General features: G+C 41.9%; 1 protein-coding gene across 3 annotated transcripts in view; it reads right to left on the bottom strand.

Annotated features, from left to right (window-relative positions):
- LOC137347154 (dyslexia-associated protein KIAA0319-like protein) overlaps nt 1–23,090 on the bottom strand; it is a 117,666-nt gene that overhangs the window by 5,109 nt on the left and 89,467 nt on the right. For all 3 annotated transcript variants that reach the window (XM_068011311.1, XM_068011309.1, XM_068011310.1), the window contains exons 15-20: nt 20,638–20,776; nt 17,316–17,475; nt 15,942–16,084; nt 12,871–12,993; nt 11,795–11,885; nt 6,665–6,759 (exon numbers count right to left, since the gene is read on the bottom strand). In XM_068011311.1, the coding sequence (XP_067867412.1) occupies nt 6,665–6,759; nt 11,795–11,885; nt 12,871–12,993; nt 15,942–16,084; nt 17,316–17,475; nt 20,638–20,776 (751 nt within the window). The remainder of the gene's footprint in view (nt 1–6,664; nt 6,760–11,794; nt 11,886–12,870; nt 12,994–15,941; nt 16,085–17,315; nt 17,476–20,637; nt 20,777–23,090) is intronic.

Below are 23,090 nucleotides of genomic sequence, written 5' to 3'. Positions count from 1 at the left end.
TCAATGAAGAGTGCAGGACGGCATGTCAGGAGCAGCAAGAGGCATACCTAAAAATGAGGGGTCAGCCTGGTGAAGCTACAACACAGGACTACTTGCATGCCAAACAGCAGAAACAGCATGAAATAGACAGGGCTAACCAATCCCACAACCAACAGATCAGATCTTAGCTCTGCAGTCCTGCCACATCCAGTCATGAATGGTGGTGGACAATTAAACAACTGACAGGAGGAGGAGGTTCCACAAATATCCCCATTCTCAACGATGCGGCAGCCCAGCATATCAGTGCAAAAGACAATGCTGAAGTATTTGCATCCATCTTCAGCCAGAAGTGCCAGGTGGATGATCCATCTTGGCCTCCTCCTGAAGTCCCCAGCATCACAGATGCCAGTCTTCAGCCAATCCGATTTACTCCACGTGATATCAGGAAACAGCTGAAGATACTGGATACTACCAGGCTATGGGGCCTGACAACACTGCTGCAATAGTACTGAAGACTTGTGCTCCAGAACTAGCCGCGCCCCTAGCCAAGCTGTTCTAGTACAGCTACAACACTGGCATCTACCTGGCAATGTGGAAAGTTGCCCAGGTATGTCCTGTGCACAAAAAGCAGGACAAGTCCAACCCGGCCAATCACCACCCTATCAGTATACTCCCCATCAACAAAGTGATGGAAGGGGTCATTAACAGTGCCATCAAGCAGCACTTGCTTAGCAACAACCTGCTTAATGACGCTCAGTTTGGGTTCCGCCAGGGCCACTTAACTCCTGACCACATTACAGCCTTGGTCCAAACATTGACAAAAGAACTGAACTCGAGAGTGAGGTGAGAGAGTGACTGCCCTTGACATCAAGGCAGCATTTGACTGAGTATGGAACCCAAGCAAAATTGGAGTCAATGGAAATCAGGGGGAAAACTCTCCATTGTTGGAGTCATACCTAGCACAAAGGAAGATGGTTGTAGTTGTTGCAGGCCAATCATATCAGTCCCAGGACATCGCTGTAGGAGTTCCTCAGGGTAGTGTCCTAGGCCCAACTATCTTCAGCTGCTTCATCAATGACCTTCCCGCCATCATAAGGTCAGAGGCAGGGATGTTCGCTGATGATTGCACAATGTTCAGCACCATACATAACTCCTTAGATACAGAAGCAGTCTGTGTCCATTTGCAGCAAGACCTGGACAACTTCCAGGCTTGGGCTGACAAGTGGCAAGTAACATACGTGCCACACAAGTGCCAAACAATGACCATCTCAAACAAGAGAGAATCTAACCATCGCCCCTTGATATTCAATAGCATTACCATCGCTGAATCCCCTACCATCAACATCCTGGGGGTTACCATTGACCAGAAACTGAAGTGGACCAGCCACATAAATGCTCTGGCTACGAGGTCAAAAGCTGGGAATCCTGCAGCGATTAACTCACCTCCTGACTCCCCAAAGCCTGTCCACCATCTACAAGGCACGAGTCAGAAGCGTGAAGGAATACTCTCCACTTGCCTGGATGGGTGCAGCTCGAACAACACTCAAGAAGCTCGACACCATCCAGGACAAAGCAGCCCACTTGACTGGCACCCCATCCACCACCATCATCATTCATTCATTCCCTGCACCACCGATGCACAGTGGCAGCAGTGTGCACCATATACAAGATGCACTGCAGCAACTCACCAAGGCTCCTTCAACAGCAGCGATCAAACCTGCGACCTCTACCATCTAGAAGGACAAGGGCAGCAGATGCATGGGAACACCACCACCTGCAAGTTCCCCTCCAAGCCACACACCATCCTGACTTGGAACTATATCGCCGTTCTTTGACTGTTGCTGGGTCAAAATCCTAGGACTCTCTTCCTAACAGCACTGTGGGTGTACCTACTCCACAAGGATTACAGTGGTTTAAGGAGGCAGCTCACCACCACCTGCTCAAGGGCAATTAGAGATGGGCAATAAATGCTGGCATAGCCAGCGACGCCCACATCCTCCAAACAAATGAAAAAAACATTTATAACTACGACAAAAATGAAACTTGTCTATGATGAATCACATTTTATTGGCACTTTCTTAGCCACTGCACATACTAGGTTCACTCACAAAGTGCTCAGCTTGTTTTCATACATAGTGTCAGAACAGACATTTGCATGCACCAAACATTTGAGCAAGTTTCCATGTCATTCAATTCAAATACTAGCATTCTGTGGATTTGTGGATACATATTGAAATTTTCTTTATCCTGGTTTAAATTTTGAACATTCCAGAAGTTGGGGGAAGGCTTAAACCCCATTTCTGCGTGGATAGGGTTTGGGGAAAAGGGAACCTGTTAAATTGGCTAGAATTCAGCTCCATTAGAATTCCACCTTGTTTAGACTAGATCTTTATAACCCAATTGTGGGGCAGTGGGGGGGGGGAGGGGGTGGTCTATGAAAATATCTTTTCTGCCCACCCCAAATGTGATAGGGACAAATTGGGGAGGCGGAGCTCCCAGGTACTCCTGGGACATGCCTCCTAGTACGCCCATAAAAGACCTCAGCAGTTGAGACCAGGCATGAAGCCCTTCACAATGCTCCACGTTATCATTTTCAGCCCCCGCCACAAACTCCACATCCTGTTCACCGATTCCATTCCCCTCCTTGGTGCAATTGCTCAGGTTGAACCACACTGTGCACATCCTATTTTACCTCCAAACTGAGCTTTTAAACTCATACCCGTTTCATCACAAAGACTTTCACATCCAGAACCATGCACGTCTCTGTGCTGCTTCAATCCAACTGCTGATGAAAGCATCGTCTCTGCCTCAGTCATATCCACTCAACAATTCCAATGCTCTTGTGGCCGGGCTCCCATCCTCCACCCTCCATAAACTTTAGCTCATAAAAAACGCTACTGTCGATATCCAAGCCCACACAAAGTACCATTCACCCATCACCAATGTGTTCACTGACCTACATTGGGGCATTGGGAAACCGGGAGCCAAATTTAAACTTTTCATCTTAGTATTGTATCCAAATGCCTTCACCCCACCATCTCTCTGTAATCCTCTTTAGCGCTACAACCATCCGAGAACTTTGTATACCTCCAGCACTGCCCTACTGTGTACTCTTTAGTCCTTTCACCTCAGTATTACTGGCTATGCCTTCAGCTGTCTCAGCCCAAAGCTCTGGAACTCCCTCCCTCCTTCCATTAAGTCCAACTTTTTGTCAAAGCCATTAATCACCCTCCTAATATCTGCTTCTTTGGCTCAGCATCAATTAAGTTTCTGTAAAGTATCTTGGGATGTTTTCCTATGTTAAAGGCTGTATATAATTGCCAGTTGTTGTTAGTAAAATAATTCACAAGACCTAGGGGCTCCAATGATAGCCAAAGACGATAATTTTTTTTTAAAAGACTGATTTGAGCCATGATGGGATCTCAGGCACAGTGGCATCACTACACCTCAGAACAGTGAACTATCTCAGACTGAGGTAGCTGCTGCTGAAGCATCCCTGCAGACACCAGAAGCCCATCCCATATATGCAAAGGACTTTGTCCCCGAGATTAGGTTAAGAGCAGGAAGGATTTTCCAGACCTGTATCTTAGTCTGCCTTGTTTCAATTGAGTAGTTCATCTGAAGCCAAAGAGTTAGGCAGAACTCCATGGACAGTCAGGAAAAATACACCAAGTAAAAAGTAATATTCAGTGGTTGCGTTCAGTTTAGTACAGTAGGTACGAGGAAGGATAGTCAAGTCTTTAACATCTGAAAATCTGCAATCTGCTAATTTTTGTACCCTTATCCATTGAAAAATACAGACAGAATGTATAATTTTTAAATGGACATTAAATGATGTCTGCATGTTCTGGTCCAAATATCACTCTGCCTCTAACCCTGGGAAGACTCCAACTTGGTCTCGATTCCCATGTAACACCATAGTAGACTGACTGGTATAATATTTATGGTAAACCCTGGATAGTACTTAAAAGAAAAAAGAACAAAATAATTTCTATAAAATGTCAGAAGTGTAAACTTCTGGAAAGTATATTAGATATCAGAAGGAACACCTCACACCAAGAGTGATATATATTGTCTGAACTATATTGACAGGCAGGGCTGTAGAGTTGCAGACTTTTAGGCCATTCAAATGATGGGTGTGACATTAATAGTATTAAAGGGACATGTATTATGAGACAAACTACTTTTTCTTTACTTCTATGATCATAGCAAATTTGTTCACGTTTTGCGCTGCTAATCTGGTCTAAGAAACCAACTTTGCAATCTTCCTGTATCCTCAATCTTTGTATTCTACCGACTATTGTTCTAAATCGCGCTGCCTGCAACAGAAAAAAAAACCTCTGCAGAGAGAAAATTGCAGTAATTCCTTTCTACAAATAATACTGTAACTTTTTTTTTGTTCTTAGGATGTGAAAGTCACTGGCAAGGCCAGCATTATTGCCCATCCCTAATTGCCCTCGAGATGGTGGTGGTGAGCCGCCCTCTCAAACTACTGCAGTCTATGTGGTGTAGGTACACCCATAGTACTTTTAGGGAGGGAGTTCGAGAATTATGGCCTAGCAACAGTGAAGGAATGGTGATATAGTTCCAAGTCAAGATGGTATGTGACTTGGAGGGAAACTTGCAGGTGGTGGTGTTTCCATACTTCTGCTGCCCTTGTCCTTCAATGTGGTAGAGGTCATAGGTTTGAAAGGTGCTGTTGAAGCCATTGCAAGTTCTGAAGTGCATCCTGTAGACAGTACACATTGCTGGCATTGTGTACTGGTGGTGGAGGGAGTGAATGTTTATGGCGGTGGATGAGGTGCTGATCAAATGGGCTGCTTTGTCTTGGATAGTGTCGAGCTTTTTGAATGTTGTTGGGGCTGCACTCATCCAGGCAAGTAGAGAGTATTCAATCACAGTCCCAACTTGTGCCCTTGTAAATGGTGGACAGGCTTTGGTGTTGTGGGGGGGGGGGGGGGGGGGGGGGGTGGGGGTCAGGTGATGAGTTACTCGCCCAGAATTCCCAGCCTCTGATCTGCTCTTGTAGCCAGGGTATTTAGATGGCTGGTCCAGTTCAGTTTCTGGTCAATGGTAACCCCCAGGACGTTGATGGTAGGGGAATTCAGCATTGGTAATGCCATTGAATGCCAAGGCAGGATGGTTAGATTCTCTCTTGTTGGAGATGGTCATCGCCTGACATGCGTGTGTTGCAAATGTTACTTGCCATTTATCAGCCCAAGACCAAATGTTGTCCAGGTCTTGCCGCATACAGGCACAGACTGCTTCAGTATCAACTTGTGCTGTACACTACTGGCCCAGGGTTACTACATTTTATTTCATGTGATATATATCCTCACTTACACTGTTCAAATAAACTGAAGGGAACAAACTCAATATCTACACCAATCCTATACTTCTGATCCGCAATATAAGCTCTATAAACAGGAGGAAAGATGCTGCTCCTACTAGTCAGCTCAATAAGCCAGTTGAGAGTTGCAAACTGATGTCTATATTCCAGATTTTCTCTTCGCTTTCCCAAACATTCATATTGTAGAGTTACACTAAATACACGTAGCAATCTCTGCAGGTGTAAATGTTGCAGTGCACAATTTTTGTCAAGGCAACATTGATCAATAGTGGAGGAGCCTCTCAAAATTTTTTTTCAAATTGTAAGTTTTGGTGTAGTTCAAGATGAGGGAAAATTGTGCAGATGATCAGCAACAAGCACATCTACGCAGGCAAGAACAGATGCAGAGCAAATCTCCCTTTATCATTACCCAAAAATGTGCCTTACCCTAATTTCAGAACAGCACCTTGATATGGTGACATTTCCATTTTTCATTCCATCCATCATTCCAGCCTCTTTGAGGTTGCAATTTATGTTGTAGGCCTATATCCATTAGGAATGCAATTCAGGTTCCCAATTCAGATATCACTCAGCATTTTTGCAATTAGCATAGAAGAGAGTTTTAACGTCACAGTCTGGGCTATTATTAAACCAAAGACAGAAGAGTTGAGAGGACAGTGAGCAATTACGTCCTACCTCAGTGATAACGGTAAAGCTTTACTCCCATAAATGAGTCTAACTCACCAAAGTGCAGATTGGAGAACTGGCACACCAAGATTTGTGGTGCTCAGAATTTTCCATCAACTAGTAATAATGACTGGAAAATTTGGATTGCCAGGAACTAGGCACGCTGACATCTGTGGCAGATTCTCTGATCTGAGCTCGTATTGAGTAAGGCTCTCTATCAGAAGCAGAGCCTCACAAAATTGACTCTGCAATAGAAACTAGGGTAAGCTCCACTAAGACCTGACTCAAGCACATAGTTTCTGAGAACGCACTGGGCACTAGGGCTTAGTAAAACAAGACATAATGCAACACTCATGTCATTATGTGAAAGAGACGGAATCAATTTATCAGCATAATTTCTATAGCTTTGCAAGAGTAAAATGCTTCTTGTCTGTATAGATTGGAATTCCAACATGCTGTGTCATTCACTAAGAGGAGAAAAGATCTTGACTGCGATCCCCCATGAGGTGGGTTCCTGCTATAGAATGGCTTTGATGGAAGACTAAGAGTAGAAGGCATCCTGCTTCTGTCATGGAGGATATTAAGTGATGCAGTGAGACTCAAAAGCAAAAAGAGAGTCAATGAACCCCTAAAAGTCACAGCTTCAACGTTTCTTTCGCATCCCAATACCTGGCTTGGAGCTAAACTTCAATTCCAGACTTTCATGATCATCTGTAGCATCTAGCATTTTATATCTGCTTTTTCTTCTAGGTTTTCCTTTGCGTCTGAAATACATAACATTTAGAAAATTATTTCAACTGAGTTGTGCAAATATTAAATATATTAAAGAAATAAGATTGACAGATTGATAATGCATGCATATCGGTGATATTTTCCCCCATTTCACTCCAAAGCTTAATATTTCAGACTTAGATTTTATTAAGTGATGCTTCACTTCCCCTCATATTTTATTCTAACAAACCAAGTATTTGAAATAGATTACCAAGCTGAAACAAGCAAACTGTCAAACATTTAACAAACGATCCAAGAAATTAAAATGGTATTTTCTTTTTTACAAAGGTGTTTGAGAAGGTACACTGATAGCCTACTTTTGTACATTTTTATTGTAATTTAACCTGCTTCAGGTCCAAAGTGGATGCGTGTCGAGACCAGCGCAGCTGGACAGGGGAACCCATAGGCAATTTCAATTCCTCCAGGGGTGTTTCTAGTTGAGTCACTTTCTGTGTACATTTAGGAGCCACTGGTAGTGTATGATCACTGACATTAACCAATTCTTTCCTATATTTTTGCTCACTTTCTATTTCAAAGTTGTCCCACATAGATGATAGATAGAGTGATTAATGGACAACTGTTTTCTGTTCTCCTTCCCCATCAAAATCAAGAAGTGGGCATTTATAACCCGAAAGATAGATGGACTTATATTTATATAGTGCCTTTCATGGAATCCCCAAATGCTTTACAACCAATTAATTACTGTTGAAGTGCAGTCATATTTGTAATGTAGGAAATACAGCAACAAATTTGTGCACAGCAAGCTCCCACGGAACAATGTGAATGATCAGATAATCTGTTTTTAGTGATGTTGATTGAGGGATAAAGACTGGCCTGGTCACCAGGGATAACTCCCCTCACTGAGAAACAAGGAAAAACATCTCTAGGATATGCCAAAGTTTAAATGATTGGTTTGGACTTTGCAAACAGGCGCCCAATGACTATCAGATTGTTTTATTTAAGCAGAGGGAAGGGGGTCTTCCATTTACTTCAGAATACTGAATATGAATAATGACTTGTAAGCAGATTTTCCTGCAAAGCTCATGTTTCTTTGAATTAACTGATGGACAATACAGACTCATACCAAGGCAAGAATGCATTCAAAATGTAGGTGTTTAGTTCATTACTGAAGATCCCCAAAATTTCTCTTTCAATAATTTGGCTTTTATTTCCTTTCCCATTAATGCTATTATGGTCACACAAAGCAAATCAACGCTTGATTGGAGAGGTAGGACAGTTTCTCAATCTAGCAACCTGATTAGAGTGCTTCGAATCAATTAGCTGTTTGCAAAATTTTCCCCCAAAATTATTTTGCCGCCAATTCGTTGGTTCATGGGGATTTTGGGTCATGATTTCTACATTTATTATTCTTCCATCTTGCCTTTGGCTGTGTTTCTACCTTGACCTAACCAATCTTACGTTACAGGTAATCCTCTCATTCCAATAGTATCACTCTCCTTGACCTCCTGACTGCTGCACTTGGACTTTGACCCAGATGTAATTACTCTACTTAGGACTGGTGTTAAGTGGCTGGATCTCTTTGGGGTCGAGATGGCTCTGAAAGTTATGCCTGGAGATGGAAGATTATATCATGGCGCTAGACTAACAAGCAGAATCTGTTACCAGAGCCAGGCAGATCCACTTTATAGTCTTATGATTGACCGGCCAGTTTGGCTCATTACTGGAACAGCCGTCACTAGAGTTGGACAGTCCTACTTGGACAAAAACAACTTGCAAACTGTGCAGTTTTAACAGGTTAAACTATTGCGGTGCCCCCAGTGCACACATGAGCAACAGAAAAAGCTGATCTCCCCAGAGTTAGATCAATGGGTTGTCATTACTGGAAGAAAAATGTGCAATTCATAACAGGCAAACAGAAACTTCACTGGAGACTTTTAAGTATGGTAATGCATTTCCATGCATCACACATCCAGCTAACTCCCTCTCCCCTCCAACCCCCAAGTGATCTAGTGAATTACTGGCCTCAGCCCTGGTCCTCGCTTTTTCTTTGGCATTGGTCCCAGGCCCACACTGTTCCAACTTCTGCCCCTGTTGCACATTCTACACTTTGCCCAACTGATGATTCTCCAATTGGTCTACAGTGCTTTAAACTGAGAGGGAAAATTAATGTTTAAACTTTTATTTTGTGCAATGACACTTAAATGACTGGGTTATCATTAGGTTTTCCCACATACTGCGCCTGAAGTGATGCCAAAGCAGTGGAAGAGGTATGAATATATTCTGATTCTGGGCCAGTCCACTTGTTAATATACTGAACCATTTCTCAGAATGTTCTCTTTACCCTGTTCTTCAAAACGAAGACATTAAAGCAAGATTAACTCTATGTACCACCCACACTGACAGCCTGTGTTAAATTCAGCCATATATGACAGATTATGAATGAATTGGAGATATCCAAGAATTCATTTTTTGCAGCGAACAGCAGGAGTTTAACAACACAAGATGAAACTTTGCAGTACTGCAAATTTGTTGCTCAATCTAGGTGGCATAAGCAAAAGGATAGAGTTAACATTTCAGGTCTGTGACTTTTCATCAGAACCATCAAAAGTTAGAAATGGAACAGGTTTTGAGCAAATGAAAGGGGGTGTTGGGGTGCAGGGGTGGAAGAACAACAAAAGGGAAGGTCTGTGGTCGGGCAGGACAGATTAAATGACAAAAGTTTTCATGGTACAAAGCCAAAGGGAGCGGTAATAGGACAATTAAACAAAAGATGTGTTTAGATTAGGTGTGAATCCTCAAAAGAGGATTTTCCCACCCCCAACCATGGTTTACAGAGCTCTCAACCGTGTCTGATCTATTTCATGCACTTCCGCTCTCACCCCTTCCCCTCAGAACCACGATAGGGGTTCCCTCTCCTCACCCTCCACCCCACCAACCTCTGTATTCAATGGATCATCCTTCGCCACCTCGAGCATGATGACACCACTAAACACATTTTCCCCTTTCAGCATTCCAAAGGACCATTCCCTCCGTGACACCCTGGTCTACCCCTCAGTCACTCCCAAAACCTCCCCCCTTTCCTATGGCATCTTTCCATGCAAGTGCAGGAGATGAACACCTGCCCACGTACCTCCTCCCTTCTCACCATCCAGGGCCCCCAAATGCTCCTTCCAAGTGAAACAGCGATTTACTTGTACTTCTTTCAATTTAGTACACTGTATTCATCATTTTAACTCTCTACCTTGCTCCCATCTGACCTTTCTGTCCTTGGCCTGCTGCAGTGTTCAAATGAAGCTCAATGCAAGCTCAAGGAACAGCACCGCATCTTTTGACTGGATGCTTTACAGCCTTCCGGACTCAACATTGAGTTCAATAATTTTGGATCATAACCTCTGCCCCACTTTTTCTTGTTTTTTTTTTGCTGGTTCAGTCTTTTATCTGGTTTCTTTCCTTATCCTTTTACTTTGTGTTCAGATGGCTACTACCCTGCCATTCACACCTAATCCAAACACATCTTTTGTTTCTTTACTTGTCTTATTACCACTCCCTTTGTTTTTTGTACTATGAAACCTTTTGTCATTTAATCTGTCCTACCCTCCACCCTATCACAGACCTTCCGTTTAGTTGTTTTTTCAGCGCGCCGCCCCCCCCACCCCCCGCCATCTTTCACCTGCTCAAAACCTATTTTTAACATAAGAAGGCAGGAGTAGACCTTTCAGCCTGTTGAGCCTGTTCCGCCATTCATCAAGATCATGGCTGATCATCTACGTCATGCTACTTTCCCGCTCTATACCCATATCCCTTAATGTCATTAGTATCCAGAAATCTATTGATTTCTGTCTTGAACAGGCTCAATGATTGAGCTTCCACAACCCTCTGGGGTAGAGAATTCCAAAGATTCACCACCCTCTGAGTGAAAAAATTCCCCCTCATCTCAGTCTTAAATGGCCTACCCCTTATTCTGAGACTATGTCCCCTGGTTCTAGACTCACCAGCCAGGGGAAAGAGCCTATCTACATCCACCATGTCACACCCTGTAAGAATTTTGTAAGTTTCAATGTGAGAATCTTTCATTCTTCGAAACTCTTGAGAATAGAGGCCCAGTTTCCTCAATCTCTCCTCATAATACAATCACATCATCCCAAGGATTGACAGTACTGATGAAAAGTTCACAGATCTGAAAAGTTAACTCTGATTTTTCTCTCCAATAATGCTGCTGAGTAATTCCAACCATTTTCAGTTTTTGTTTCAGGCTTCCAACATTGTAAAAGCAGAAGGATGTTGCACATCCCAGTATTCTACTCCAGAAAGCCAGACGGTGAAGGATAGAACTGGATCCTAGTCTTAATACACTTTATAAGCTTTTATTTATAGAGATACACATTACAAATAAGAACCTCCAAACCCAACAACCACAGTTTCAGCTTGCTCCTATATATAAGAGCATAAGTGAATCCCCAGTTAATGCCTATCACCTGAATATAATTAAACATTCAATTAATATACAAGTAACACACAGCACTCCTCGCTCAGTTTGATGGGCACCAGAATTCTCCCCAGTTCCTGAAGAAAATAAATCACTACCACTGGGTCTAAAGATACTGAAAAATATTGAACTATTATTTTTGGTGCCTGATATAAACTCCATTCTCCTGTCACCAATGCCAGCCCCACTATCCTTCCCCAGCCACCCTCACCCAGATTAAACCAGAATGCAGGAAATTTGGCATTGAATTGAATGGCAGAACAGACTCAAGAAGTAAATGGCCTACAACTGTTCCTAAGAGCATCAACATGTCTTTCCATGAAAATCTCTCACAAATATAAAAGGGGAGTGAGAGATTAACCAGGCCCAGTTAATAAAATAAGACTTGTTTTTTTTTTTGGAGCAACAGGGAGTAGTTCATCTTGTCCTACACTAAAAATACATTTTCATAAAAGGGCTTGGAAGGACAGTGACATCAATGTTGTGGGAAAGAGCAAAAGTTACTTTCTTTGAAACAGTAAGGGGCTGTCAGGAAGTCTTGAGGAACAAATGTAGATGTGTAGAGGATTCCTGATCCTTACCTTTTACAGAAGCAGAGGACCATCCAAACTAGAATTCCAATGGAGACCAGTATGACAAATGCAGCTATTACAACATAGAGCACACTCCATTCTAAAAGCAGAAAAAAAAAGCCAGGAAGACACGTTCTTAGTAGCTTTATAACAGGAAATAATTTGGTTTACTTAGTACTACGTACATCACATGGTATGATCCATAAACATCAAGTGACTATCATTGTGGTGAATATAAAGTTGACTTCAACTGAAAAATATTGCTTTGTTTTTCTAAATAGCCTGTTACTATATGCAAGTTCTAATTATCAAAACTAGAAATTTAACGAGATATTAATCCAGCGCTGTATCCATAATTTACAAGGCAAGTTCCTCTATTAGAGTAGTTTTGAAGCCAAGTTAACTCCAGGGGCACTTAGCTGTTGAGTAAAATAGTAAAGTGAATAAGTTCCAATGACATCAGCTAATGAATTGTATGTGCTTTGTTTCACTGTTGTCAATTTGTTCAGTATCTATTCAGATCGATCCAAATTCCTTAACCCTTTTCTTTCCTTTGCCAAAATATTTGGGCAGTTTTGCTCTATATAAACAAAATCTCAGTGGAAACAGAAGGGTCACAGAAAGACTGCTCGCAGTTAGGCGGAAAACATACTGAATACATATATATCAATGAGAGAAAGTGGATGTCCTTCAAGAGGATCACTTTCTAAATGGCAAGCATTGTTTCCTTGTGAAAAAGCCCACTCTTAAGCCATCCATCCATATGGTTGATCACCACTTCTTTTATTCTCCAGATCCATGGGAAAATTTTTTAATGATATTTACTACTGTAGTGACTGTAGGGCAATCATATATTTATAACTTATTGTAGATACTCTCAAAAGTTTTTTTTGTCGAAACAGCATGGAGACCATCTGATACATGGATTGGCTTATGCAAATATTTAATATATAAAAATACAATTTTCTGTATACAGCTTTTGATGCGTATCCCATTCGCAAACACAACTATACATAGTTTGTTTTGTTCAGTTTAGTTCAAATTGGCAATTCAATTCTGTTTAGTAATAATTTTCTCCAACTTACCACAGTTGCTTTCTCCATCTCCCAGCTGAAATCGAATGAAGTTCTCCATCCAGAATGGGTCACAGACACAACGTTTATTGAAAGAATCACACCGACCATGGTCTGAGCAATTCAACTGACAGACTTTAATCAGGAGATGGTAGCATAGAAGTGAAGGGAGGGGAACAAAGCAGATTAGTAGCTGCTAGCTGTAAAAACATGCTTTTAAACTCTAATGCCTAGCAAGTTACAATGTTCTCAGTTGCATAAAAAAATTAGAACACACAAAATGTTTTTCCTCTCTAAGCATATGAATTCCTGTTTACGCTTCTTGATGGTTTTTTTGCTCCTCAGTTCAGAGTACCCTGTGCTCACTTTGCTAAGCCACTTGTGATACCACAACAACTTTATCTTGATTAAAGAAATCACTGAGGATTGATAGTTCCTATGTAAATCACTTCAATTGTTAAGTGAGAATATTGTCAGAGAGTACAAACTCCTGGATTCACATTTGTCACTAATTCTTAGCAGCAGAACAGAGGCAATGGCAGAGCAAGGAGCCTAATAAATTATGTACACAGCATCCACACAAGAGGAAGAAATAGTCAAACTGCTAAGTGAATTAATGTATGGCAGCAAAGAATTTTATACAAGGAACAGAAAGGGGAAAATCAAGTTCTGCCCACAGAAGGCAACTCTTAGTAAGCTGAAGAGGAGGAATTCTTCTTCCACATAGCTCAGAAAAGTTACATTATGGCTATAATGGACATCAAGCAATTTCCACCGACAAGAAGTTGGATAGTTTTAAAAAGACTTCTGTCTTCTCAAAGCTATTTTGTACATCCTTTAAATGCTGTAAGATATTTCATTGCCTTGAGAACAAAACCACAATTTATGTTGATTGCCAATCTATAGTCTTAGTTCCCTGCAAGAATGAAATGATGATAGGCTGTGAAGATAGGAAATGTGCAACAGCATCGGCATGAAAATAGTCAGAAGACGTAGACATCTGGAATAAGCTGACCTGAAAAATTAATGCTTGATTGGTTCACAGCACAGAATCTTATAAAAAGGCAGGATTCTGTAATATTGTATGTATAGTGTCTTTTCACAAACTTTAATTGAATGCTTTTAATTCTTGACAGCTTTTGAATTTGAGCAATTGTTTTATATAAAATGTCAGGAATTTTTCTGGTTGGCTTTGAACAGGATTGGCTTGCCCAATTGAAAAATAATAAACAGCAAACACTCTTTGGTAATGACAAGGCTAGACCTGCCAAACGAATTTTGCTTTTTGATCATTTGCAGATCAAAATAAATTGATTATAAAATTTATTCTGCATTATTCATTCACAGCACAAGCACAATATTGTATACCTGCTCAAGCCATCCCTTTACACATCTGTAGAAGTTATTGGTTCTAGCTACCAAACCATTATTGGAGATGATTGGAAAGATTTTGTAAATCTGCATGCAAAAGGGAGTAACAAAATATACCAATACAGTCCATTCTGACTTTCTAAAGAAAGAACTTGGTGCAAGTCAAATACTGGCCCCGTTATATGCTGCTGTTTTAAGAAAATAAAGGATGTGGAGGAACCTTACACCAACTTCATAGCTGGGATAATTCCATGACCAGTACAGGTCTGGTACTGTTCCAGAGTGCATGCTAGTGTACAACATTAACAGAATTAGACATCTGCCATCCTTGCCTTAGTACATCTACTATATTTCTATCCAATATATTCACAGGCCTTTAGGTGGCTGTTTGAGTTAAAATAGGCACTAAAAATAGCAAATCATTAGGCATGCAATTGCATCCATTGCATTAAACAGGCAGTGCCTGATCCCAGTCTGTAATTCTCTGGAGCATGTCAGCAATGTGCTTGGAGTACCAATACACTAAACAAAGTCTAGAAAATCTTTAGAGCAAGAACCAAGTAAAACAAATATTAATTCCATGAGCTTCATAATTACATTAGTGGGCAATGCAATGAAGCCATAAAGATGGCACTGGAGGAATACTCAAAGAGTCACCATCATTATCAGAACTTTGTTGTAACATTATGCAAAGGGAACCAGATGGTGAATGAGCAGAGCTGCCATTCTCAATTATCTGAAAGTTTTACTCCAGAAGAATACCAAATATATTAGTAGCTTTCGCTTATATAGTATTCCTCCTGTTTCAAAACATTCCATAAGGGAAGAGACAACACTGATCAGGAAAAGAGATGATTTCAGGGGAAGGGGAATTTTTACAGAAGCTTTTGAAAGCAGGATGACAGTGTTAAATATTTGTCTCCTAATAACAATGTTATATAAGAAAAATATTTTTACTCGAGGAGCATATAGCAATGAGGATGGATTTGGTTCTCTGCCAATGTTAATAATTCAACTGGCATAAAGATACCAGCAAATAGAGCTCAGCCTGTTTATGAAGTATACATGGACAAGACGAGGTATTCAGTGAAAGCAATCAATCGCTCTCCATGTGTATGTCTGCTCCATTAAGAGGATAAAAACCTACATGGGAATGGATTTAAGTGAAGGTGGTTTGTGTTGAGCCATTTTCACCCTCTTATTCCAGTTATTGACCCAACTCGGGTTGGCTGCTTCATTATCCCTGCTCCTCTAAGTTAAAGCCCTGTATGTGGAATGGTCAAAAAGCATGTCTGCTACTAGTCTGGCCTCTACCCTTGGACCTGCTCTATGAAGTACAGAGGTAAAACAAGCACCCAAGAACCTGGAGTTCAAAAAGAACCTCTCAATGCATTGTTGCAATAAAAGGGGAACAGTCCAAGAACAATTTATTTGTTTTCGCATATTCAGCACCCACAGAAATGGTACTACCGTATTAATTTTTGTCTTTTAAGATCCTGGAATCAGTTTATTCTCAAAATTGGACAGAAAATAATAAAAAGATGCTCCAGATTTTAGTTCTTTTTAACAATATTACATTGACCACTTGTTTATATTATCTTCTGCACACTAATGCCTCCCCTCAATTTACAGTATACTAAACTCAATATAATTAAAATAATCTTACTTAGACCTGTATGTACAAAAGATTTTAATAATTAATTCTCACTCACTGACTGTGGCAACTTGGAGAGCCCGGAAAACTAGAAAGTCCGATTTCTGCTTCCGAAATTTACTCTTCAGCATCCGAGCAACATCCTGTCCCTTGAATACCTGATGTGCTTGTGTATTCCTTACACAAAAGATAATCTGTGTGCTGTGAGAATAAATTAGACGTATTACAACAGAAGACATTGCGTGACTCATAATTGACACCTTCACACTGGCTATATTTTACACAATTCTTCCACATCACCTTTTTAGTAAAGAAATAATTTTACTTGTAGAACACTTTTTGAGCCAAAAGTTTGAATGCAGCCACTAGAATTCAAATGCTTGTTCATCTAATTAAAGATTATGGAGCAGTTTTGTTACAAAAAAATTCTCTAATTGCGGACTTCACATGGCTGGTGTAAATTTGTAAATAAAAATTTTGAACTTTATCCATTCTATTAATAGCAATAAACGGAGATTATGGGCTGAATTTTATTAGCACACCGCACATCGCGGTGGCACGCTTTGAAGTTGGCGGCCTCAGCCCCGTGATATTTCGTGCGAAGCCTCAATTAAATGAAGGGGCCGAGTGGCTGGCCCCGATGATGCAGAGGGGGCAGTCACTCCATCCCCGGGAGCGGATTCCAGCACCACAGAGCAGGCGCCGACGCCATTTTTAAAGGGCTTCAAGCCTTTAACAAAAATTTGCATTTTTATAGTAACTTCACTTGGGATTTTGTTTGAAAAAATAATTAAAAGCTGGAGGGCCCTTTCCCAACCACCTCCCCCCCCACCCATGTTTTTTTTATTGGCCTTTATCAGGTACATTTATTTTAACCCCATCCCGAACTTTCCCCCCCAACCTCACCACATTTGCCCTTCAACCTGTTTCCGCCATCCCCACAGCCAATAAAAAATGTTTTCCCTGCTCCCCACCCCCACGCTAATTCCAGTCCTTCCCCCTCCCCACCAGTGTCTCACCTCAGAACTCTGAACAGAGTTCCGAAGGCGGGCGAGTTGCAGCAGGTGGCTGTAATATCGGCATGGGATGGCCACCAGGACCAGGTAAGTTGATTTGCATGTTTATTTAATTAATTGTAATATTTAAATGAAGGCCCTGCTACTTGGCGGCGGGGGTGCCACACCGAGGCCTCACTCCCACAAGTATTTTACAGGCCCCCCGGCACGACCCCTGACGTTGAGGAGCTGGTAAAAATTCAGCCCTATATATCAAGTGCGATTAGGACAGGAGTGTAGGATTAACAGCAATGCTGCAGAGTTTTCTTTGGGCTCAAGAACGCCTGATGTTGCTACTAAATGCAAAATGGACAATTATTTTCCCAGCAGTTACCCCCAGTAATGTTCATCCTTCATACACATAAAAAGCCCCTCACCTTTGTTCAGTATAAGGCTGAATTTTCTGTACAGCAATATCCGTATCAAGGATCCCAAGCAGGACAGCTATTTGCCGAATTAACATGCCCTTTTGTCTCTCGGTTAACTGGCTGACACTCGCATCCAGGATAATTTCTACAAGATCATTCTTTCTGGGGTCTGAAAACAAAAAATGAAATTTTCATTTCAACAGTCAAACCTTTTACATCCTTAATTATTATTTAGACTCACTTGGCCCAACCTCAACCTATTAAACAATGTTCCATGTAGTACAATGATAGACTTAAACTACCTTAACTTTGATTTAGAGCACTGCTGCTTCAGAAATTGTGCAGCCAATGGTTGTAAAACATGAGATCCTAGCAAGACTGACTAACATGTGATATATAAAGGAAATGAACGTGAAACAGATACAAAAACATACAGAATTTAAGAGTGAATTGAGACAACCATGGTTCTTTCTAAAAACAACTCATCTGGCATTAACTCCGACCTCCTGCTCCTCAAGCCAAGGATGGTTGCGAACATCTCCTAAGTAGAGTATAAATAATTTTGCATAGTTCAAGACTGTTGGCTTATTTCACATTCCATTCTATTTCTAAGTTAAAAGCCAAGATTTCAGTAACTGGAAACCAAGTTATTAATCATCCCTATCGATTGACAAGCATTCTTAAAGACCCAATGTCATACAAAAGCACAAACATGCATGACACAATGGCTGCTACAGAGTAAAGCAGAGGTCTGTGCACATAAAAAAGTAAACACAAATGAATGAAAGACATAGCTAGTCAATACATGGGCACACAAATATTAAGTACTCTTTATCTGGAATGTAAGTCCCAGAGGACTGGAGAATAGCCAATGTTGTTCCTTTGTTTAAGAAGGGTAGCAAGGATAATCCAGGAAATTATAGGCCAGTGAGCCTTACGTCAGTGATAGGGAAATTATGAGAGAGGATTATTCGGGGCAGGATTTACTCCCATTTGGAAACAAATTAACTTATTAGCGAGAGGCAGCATGGTTTTGTGAAGGAGAGGTCGTGTCTCATTAATTTGATTGAGTTTTTTGAGGAAGTGATGAAGATGATTGATGAAGGAAGGGCAGTGGATGTTATGTATATGGATTTCAGTAAAGCCTTTGACAAGGTCCCTCATGGCAGACTGGTACAATAGGTGAAATCACACGGGATCAGAGGTGAGCTGGCAAGATGGATACAGAACTGGCTCAGTCACAGAATACAGAGGGTAGCAGTGGAAGGGTGCTTTTCTGAATGGCGGGATGTGACTAGTGGTGTTCCGCAGGGATCAGTGCTGGGACCTTTGCTGTTTGTAGTATATATAAATGATTTGGAGGAAAATGTAGCTGGTCTGATTCGTAAGTTTGCGGACGACACAAAGGTTGGTGGAGTTGCGGATAGTGATGAGGATTGTCAGAGGATACAGCAGGATATAGATCGGTTGGAGACTTGGGCGGAGAAATGGCAGAGGGGGTTTAATCTGGACAAATGTGAGGTAATGCATTTTGGAAGGTCTAATGCAGGTGGGAAGTATACAGTAAATGGCAAAACCCTTGGGAGTATTGACAGGCAGAGAGATCTGGGCGTACAGGTCCACAGGTCACTGAACGTGGCAACGCAGGTGGATAAGGTAGTCAAGAAGGCATACGGCATGCTTGCCTTCTTCGGTCGGGGCATAGAGTATAAAAATTGGCAAGTCATGCTGCAGCTGTACAGAACTTTAGTTAGGCCACACTTAGAATATTGCGTGCAATTCTGGTTGCCACACTACCAGAAGGACGTGGAGGCTTTGGAGAGCGTACAGAAGAGGTTTACCAGGATGTTGCCTGGTCTGGAGGGCATTCGCTATGAGGATAGGTTGGATAAACTCGGATTTTTTTCACTGGAACGATGGAGGTGGAGGGGCGACATGATAGAGGTTTACAAAGTTACGAGCTGCATGGACAGAGTGGATAGTCAGAAGCTTTTTCCCAGGATGGAAGAGTCAGTTACTAAGGGACATAGGTTTAAGGTGCAAGGGGCAAAGTTTAGAGGGGATGTGCGAAGCAAGTTCTTTACACAGAGGGTGGTGAGTGCCTGGAACTTGCTGCCGGGGGAGGTGGTGGAAGCAGGTACGATAGCGACGTTTAAGAGGCATCTTGACAAATACATGAATAGGATGGGAATAGAGGGATATGGTCCCCGGAAATGCAGAAGGTTTTAGTTTAGGCAGGCATCAAGATCGGCGCAGGCTTGGAGGGCCGAATGACCTGTTCCTGTGCTGTACTGTTCTTTGTTGACTGGTGACTGAAATTGTCCCTGGATATGGCAGCAACACAAAAATAATTATAATCAACTGCCAAATTCAGCATGACTGCTTGGTTTCTAGGCTCCCAGCGTTGGTTTACATTTCATCAGAATTCTAATTGTAGTAGTTCAATTTATATGGAAGGAGACATCTCCAGGAACCAAGACTTAGAGCCCTCCAGTAAAATAGAGAAAATTATGTCCAGTTTTCTAGCTTGCCAATTTTATCGTAGTTGGGTGTAAAAATTGATCCACTGTGATTTCTTCGCATGCTTTTTGTTTTCCATCATTACAAGCTTGGCTTAGTTGGTTTCACTGTCACCTCTGGATCAGGTAGTTCTGGATTTGAGCAGTACAGCAAGATTTGAAAGCATAATCTTGCTGACCCACCACTGCAGTACTGAGGCATTCCACATTTTTGGAAGTGCCATCCTTTGAATGAGATATCAAGCCAGGATTCTGCCTTCCTGCTTTGGTGGCACAAGTGGATATTAAAGATCTCAGGATGCTGCTTGAGGACAAGCAGGGAATCCTCTTGCGACACTGACCTACATTCCTCCCTCAACCAAGCCCAGAAAACAACAGATTAACTGGCCATTCATCTTGCTGCATGTTTGTCATCTGCTGTTATGCAATGTTTGCTGCGTTTGTCAACATAATAATCACTACAGTCCAATAAATAGTTCATGTGTGAAACACTTACAGATGTTCTATAAATGCAAGTGTTAATTATTTCAAAATACACTTCAGAAAACACTTGGCAAACACAGTGTTTCCAGTTTGGATCAAGATACTTCTACAAATTCAGGGTGGCAATGGAAAAAAGGTTTGAAAAAATGACATTAGATCTCAAACTAATAAATTATATGAAGGGACACCAATCTTATCCAGCAGAAAATACGGTTGATATCCCATTTGGGCAGTTATTCCACCTTTAAAAGAATAAAACCAAATTGCATGCCAGACATTTGACTAAATACAGTAGCCCATCAGAGGAATGAAGGCCTATTTCTACTCACCAGGTCTGACTTCCAACGTTGCTCTATCAATATGACTTTCTCCTTTTGCATCAGTTACTTTTAGGCGAAATGTATATAATCCTTCAACCAAATTGGACAGGAAAAGCACAGGCTGGTGATCAGAGTTATTCAGCACATCCTGTTGCAGATTGGTGGAAAGTATATCAGAAAATATTACAAAAAAATATTAAACTTTTAAGAGAAAATTTTGGAATAACGTGTATGATCAACTTTCAAATATACTGATGCATATCAAAGTTCATACTATAGTTAGAGCATATATAGAACTTCAGTATTGCTGAAAAAAGAGACATGCTGTCAAAGCTTTTCGTCTTGCACATCAGGACAGACACAAGAATGCCAAATTTCAAAGGGAGTAACAATTTATACTGCATGAGGAAAGGGTGCTGACTGGTTGGCAAGCCAACTGATTCTCCATGGCAATGCCTAGACCAATACACCAGGGAACTATCGTCCCACATGCTTTTGTTTAATTCATAAAAGACACAACCCTTGGAGAGGACAGGTCCCTGTGTATGAATATATGTAGCTTCTAGCAAGTGTAAGTTAGCCACATTGCGAGCCTGACTGATAATCATAAATTAGTTGTTAGTGTAATTCTTAGCATACTTGGGATTGTTCAGTAAGGGCTGTTCAATCGTGGAATCACACCTAATGTTAGACATCGTGCTCTGAATTTTGCAAGCATGGTCAGGTTGAGTACAGTCTGTACTCTGCCTATTGCAAACAGCCAAAGGGACGTGCTGTTTGGGACGTACCTGGCATTGGAGTTCATATACCACATTACTCATTTGCGTGGCAGGCAGATCGTCTTTCTGGCTCGATGGCAGCTTCCTATTAGTGGAAAATACCACTTGTGCTGTTACTGAATAGCAACAGTGTGAAACAGCTAGCTTCACTGTTGCTCAAATTTGAGAGATACCTTACCCTTTATAGGGTAATTTGAGGTAGACTGGGCACTTTCATGCCCGAAAGTGGTGGCCTTAGGCCCATTCCCGAGTATGCACAATGATCTGATCAGGGTAGCCATTATCCCACAGGATAGCTTCGATACGCCCTATTTCAGCATCAAGTTTACAGTAGCAACACAGTGGTACTTTCCACTAACAGGATGCTGCATCAAGCAAAAAAGACTTTCTGCCAACCACACGAATGAGTCATGTAGTACATGAATTCCAGTATGTTGCGATGCCAGGCACGTAGGCCATTCATCCCAATAACTGGTGGATCGTATCAAACAGCACATTCCTTTGGCTGTTCGCAATAGGCAGAGCACTGACTGTATTCAACCAGCCTGTACTTACAAAACTCAGAACACAATGGGCTGGATTTTAAGGAGCTCTCGATGTCAGGATCTGTGGCGGGGAGGAGAGGCCTGGCCTGAAGTTGGCCCCGGATCTCGACGTTGGCAGGGCCCGGCCCGATATTACCGGCAGCGGCGAGGCCTCATAACAGCTGCCCTGCCACTCAGCAATGGGACTGCAATTTCAATAGTTAAATAAATTAAAATAAGTGAATTAATATCACGTTGCCTCCTGATGTCCCGTTGCCACCTTCAGCCTGGCGGCCGGCAATGCTGCACCTTCGGATCCATGTCTGGGGAAACAGGTGGAACACTTGTTGGGGACAGATAAATTTATCAGTGCGGTGATGGGAAATGGGGTCAAGTTATCCTCATGGGTGTAGGGAATGGTGGAAAGGGTTGTAGTTGAAAGTTGCAGTTGGGGGGGTGTGTAAAGAGAGAGACAGAGAGAGAGAGAGAGAGAGAGAGAGAGAGAGAGAGAGAGAGAGAGAGAGAGAGAGAGAGAGAGAGAGAGACAGAGAGACAGAGAGAGAGAGACAGAGAGACAGAGAGACAGAGAGACAGAGACAGAGAGACAGAGAGACAGAGAGACAGAGAGACAGAGAGACAGAGAAGAGACAGAGAGACAGAGAGAGAGAGACAGAGAGACAGAGAGACAGAGAGACAGAGAGACAGAGAGACAGAGAGACAGAGAGACAGAGACAGAGAGACAGAGAGACAGAGAGACAGAGAGACAGAGAGACAGAGAGACAGAGAGACAGAGAGACAGAGAGAGAGAGAGACAGAGAGAGAGAGAGACAGAGAGAGAGAGAGAGAGACAGAGAGAGAGAGAGACAGAGAGAGACAGAGACAGAGACAGAGAGAGAGACAGAGAGACAGAGAGACAGAGAGAGAGAGAGACAGAGAGACCAGAGAGACAGAGAGAGAGAGAGACAGAGAGAGAGAGAGACAGAGAGACAGAGAGACAGAGAGACAGAGAGACAGAGAGACAGAGAGAGACAGAGAGAGACAGAGAGAGACAGAGAGAGACAGAGAGAGACAGAGAGAGACAGGAGAGAGACAGAGAGAGACAGAGAGAGAGAGAGACAGAGAGACAGAGAGACAGAGAGAGAGAGAGAGAGAGAGAGAA

This window comes from Heterodontus francisci, chromosome 31 (genome assembly GCF_036365525.1).
Source record: "Heterodontus francisci isolate sHetFra1 chromosome 31, sHetFra1.hap1, whole genome shotgun sequence".
Taxonomy (NCBI): Eukaryota; Metazoa; Chordata; class Chondrichthyes; order Heterodontiformes; family Heterodontidae; genus Heterodontus; species Heterodontus francisci.
Note: the sequence above shows the minus strand (reverse complement) of the source record. Positions and strands in the feature narration are given on the sequence as shown.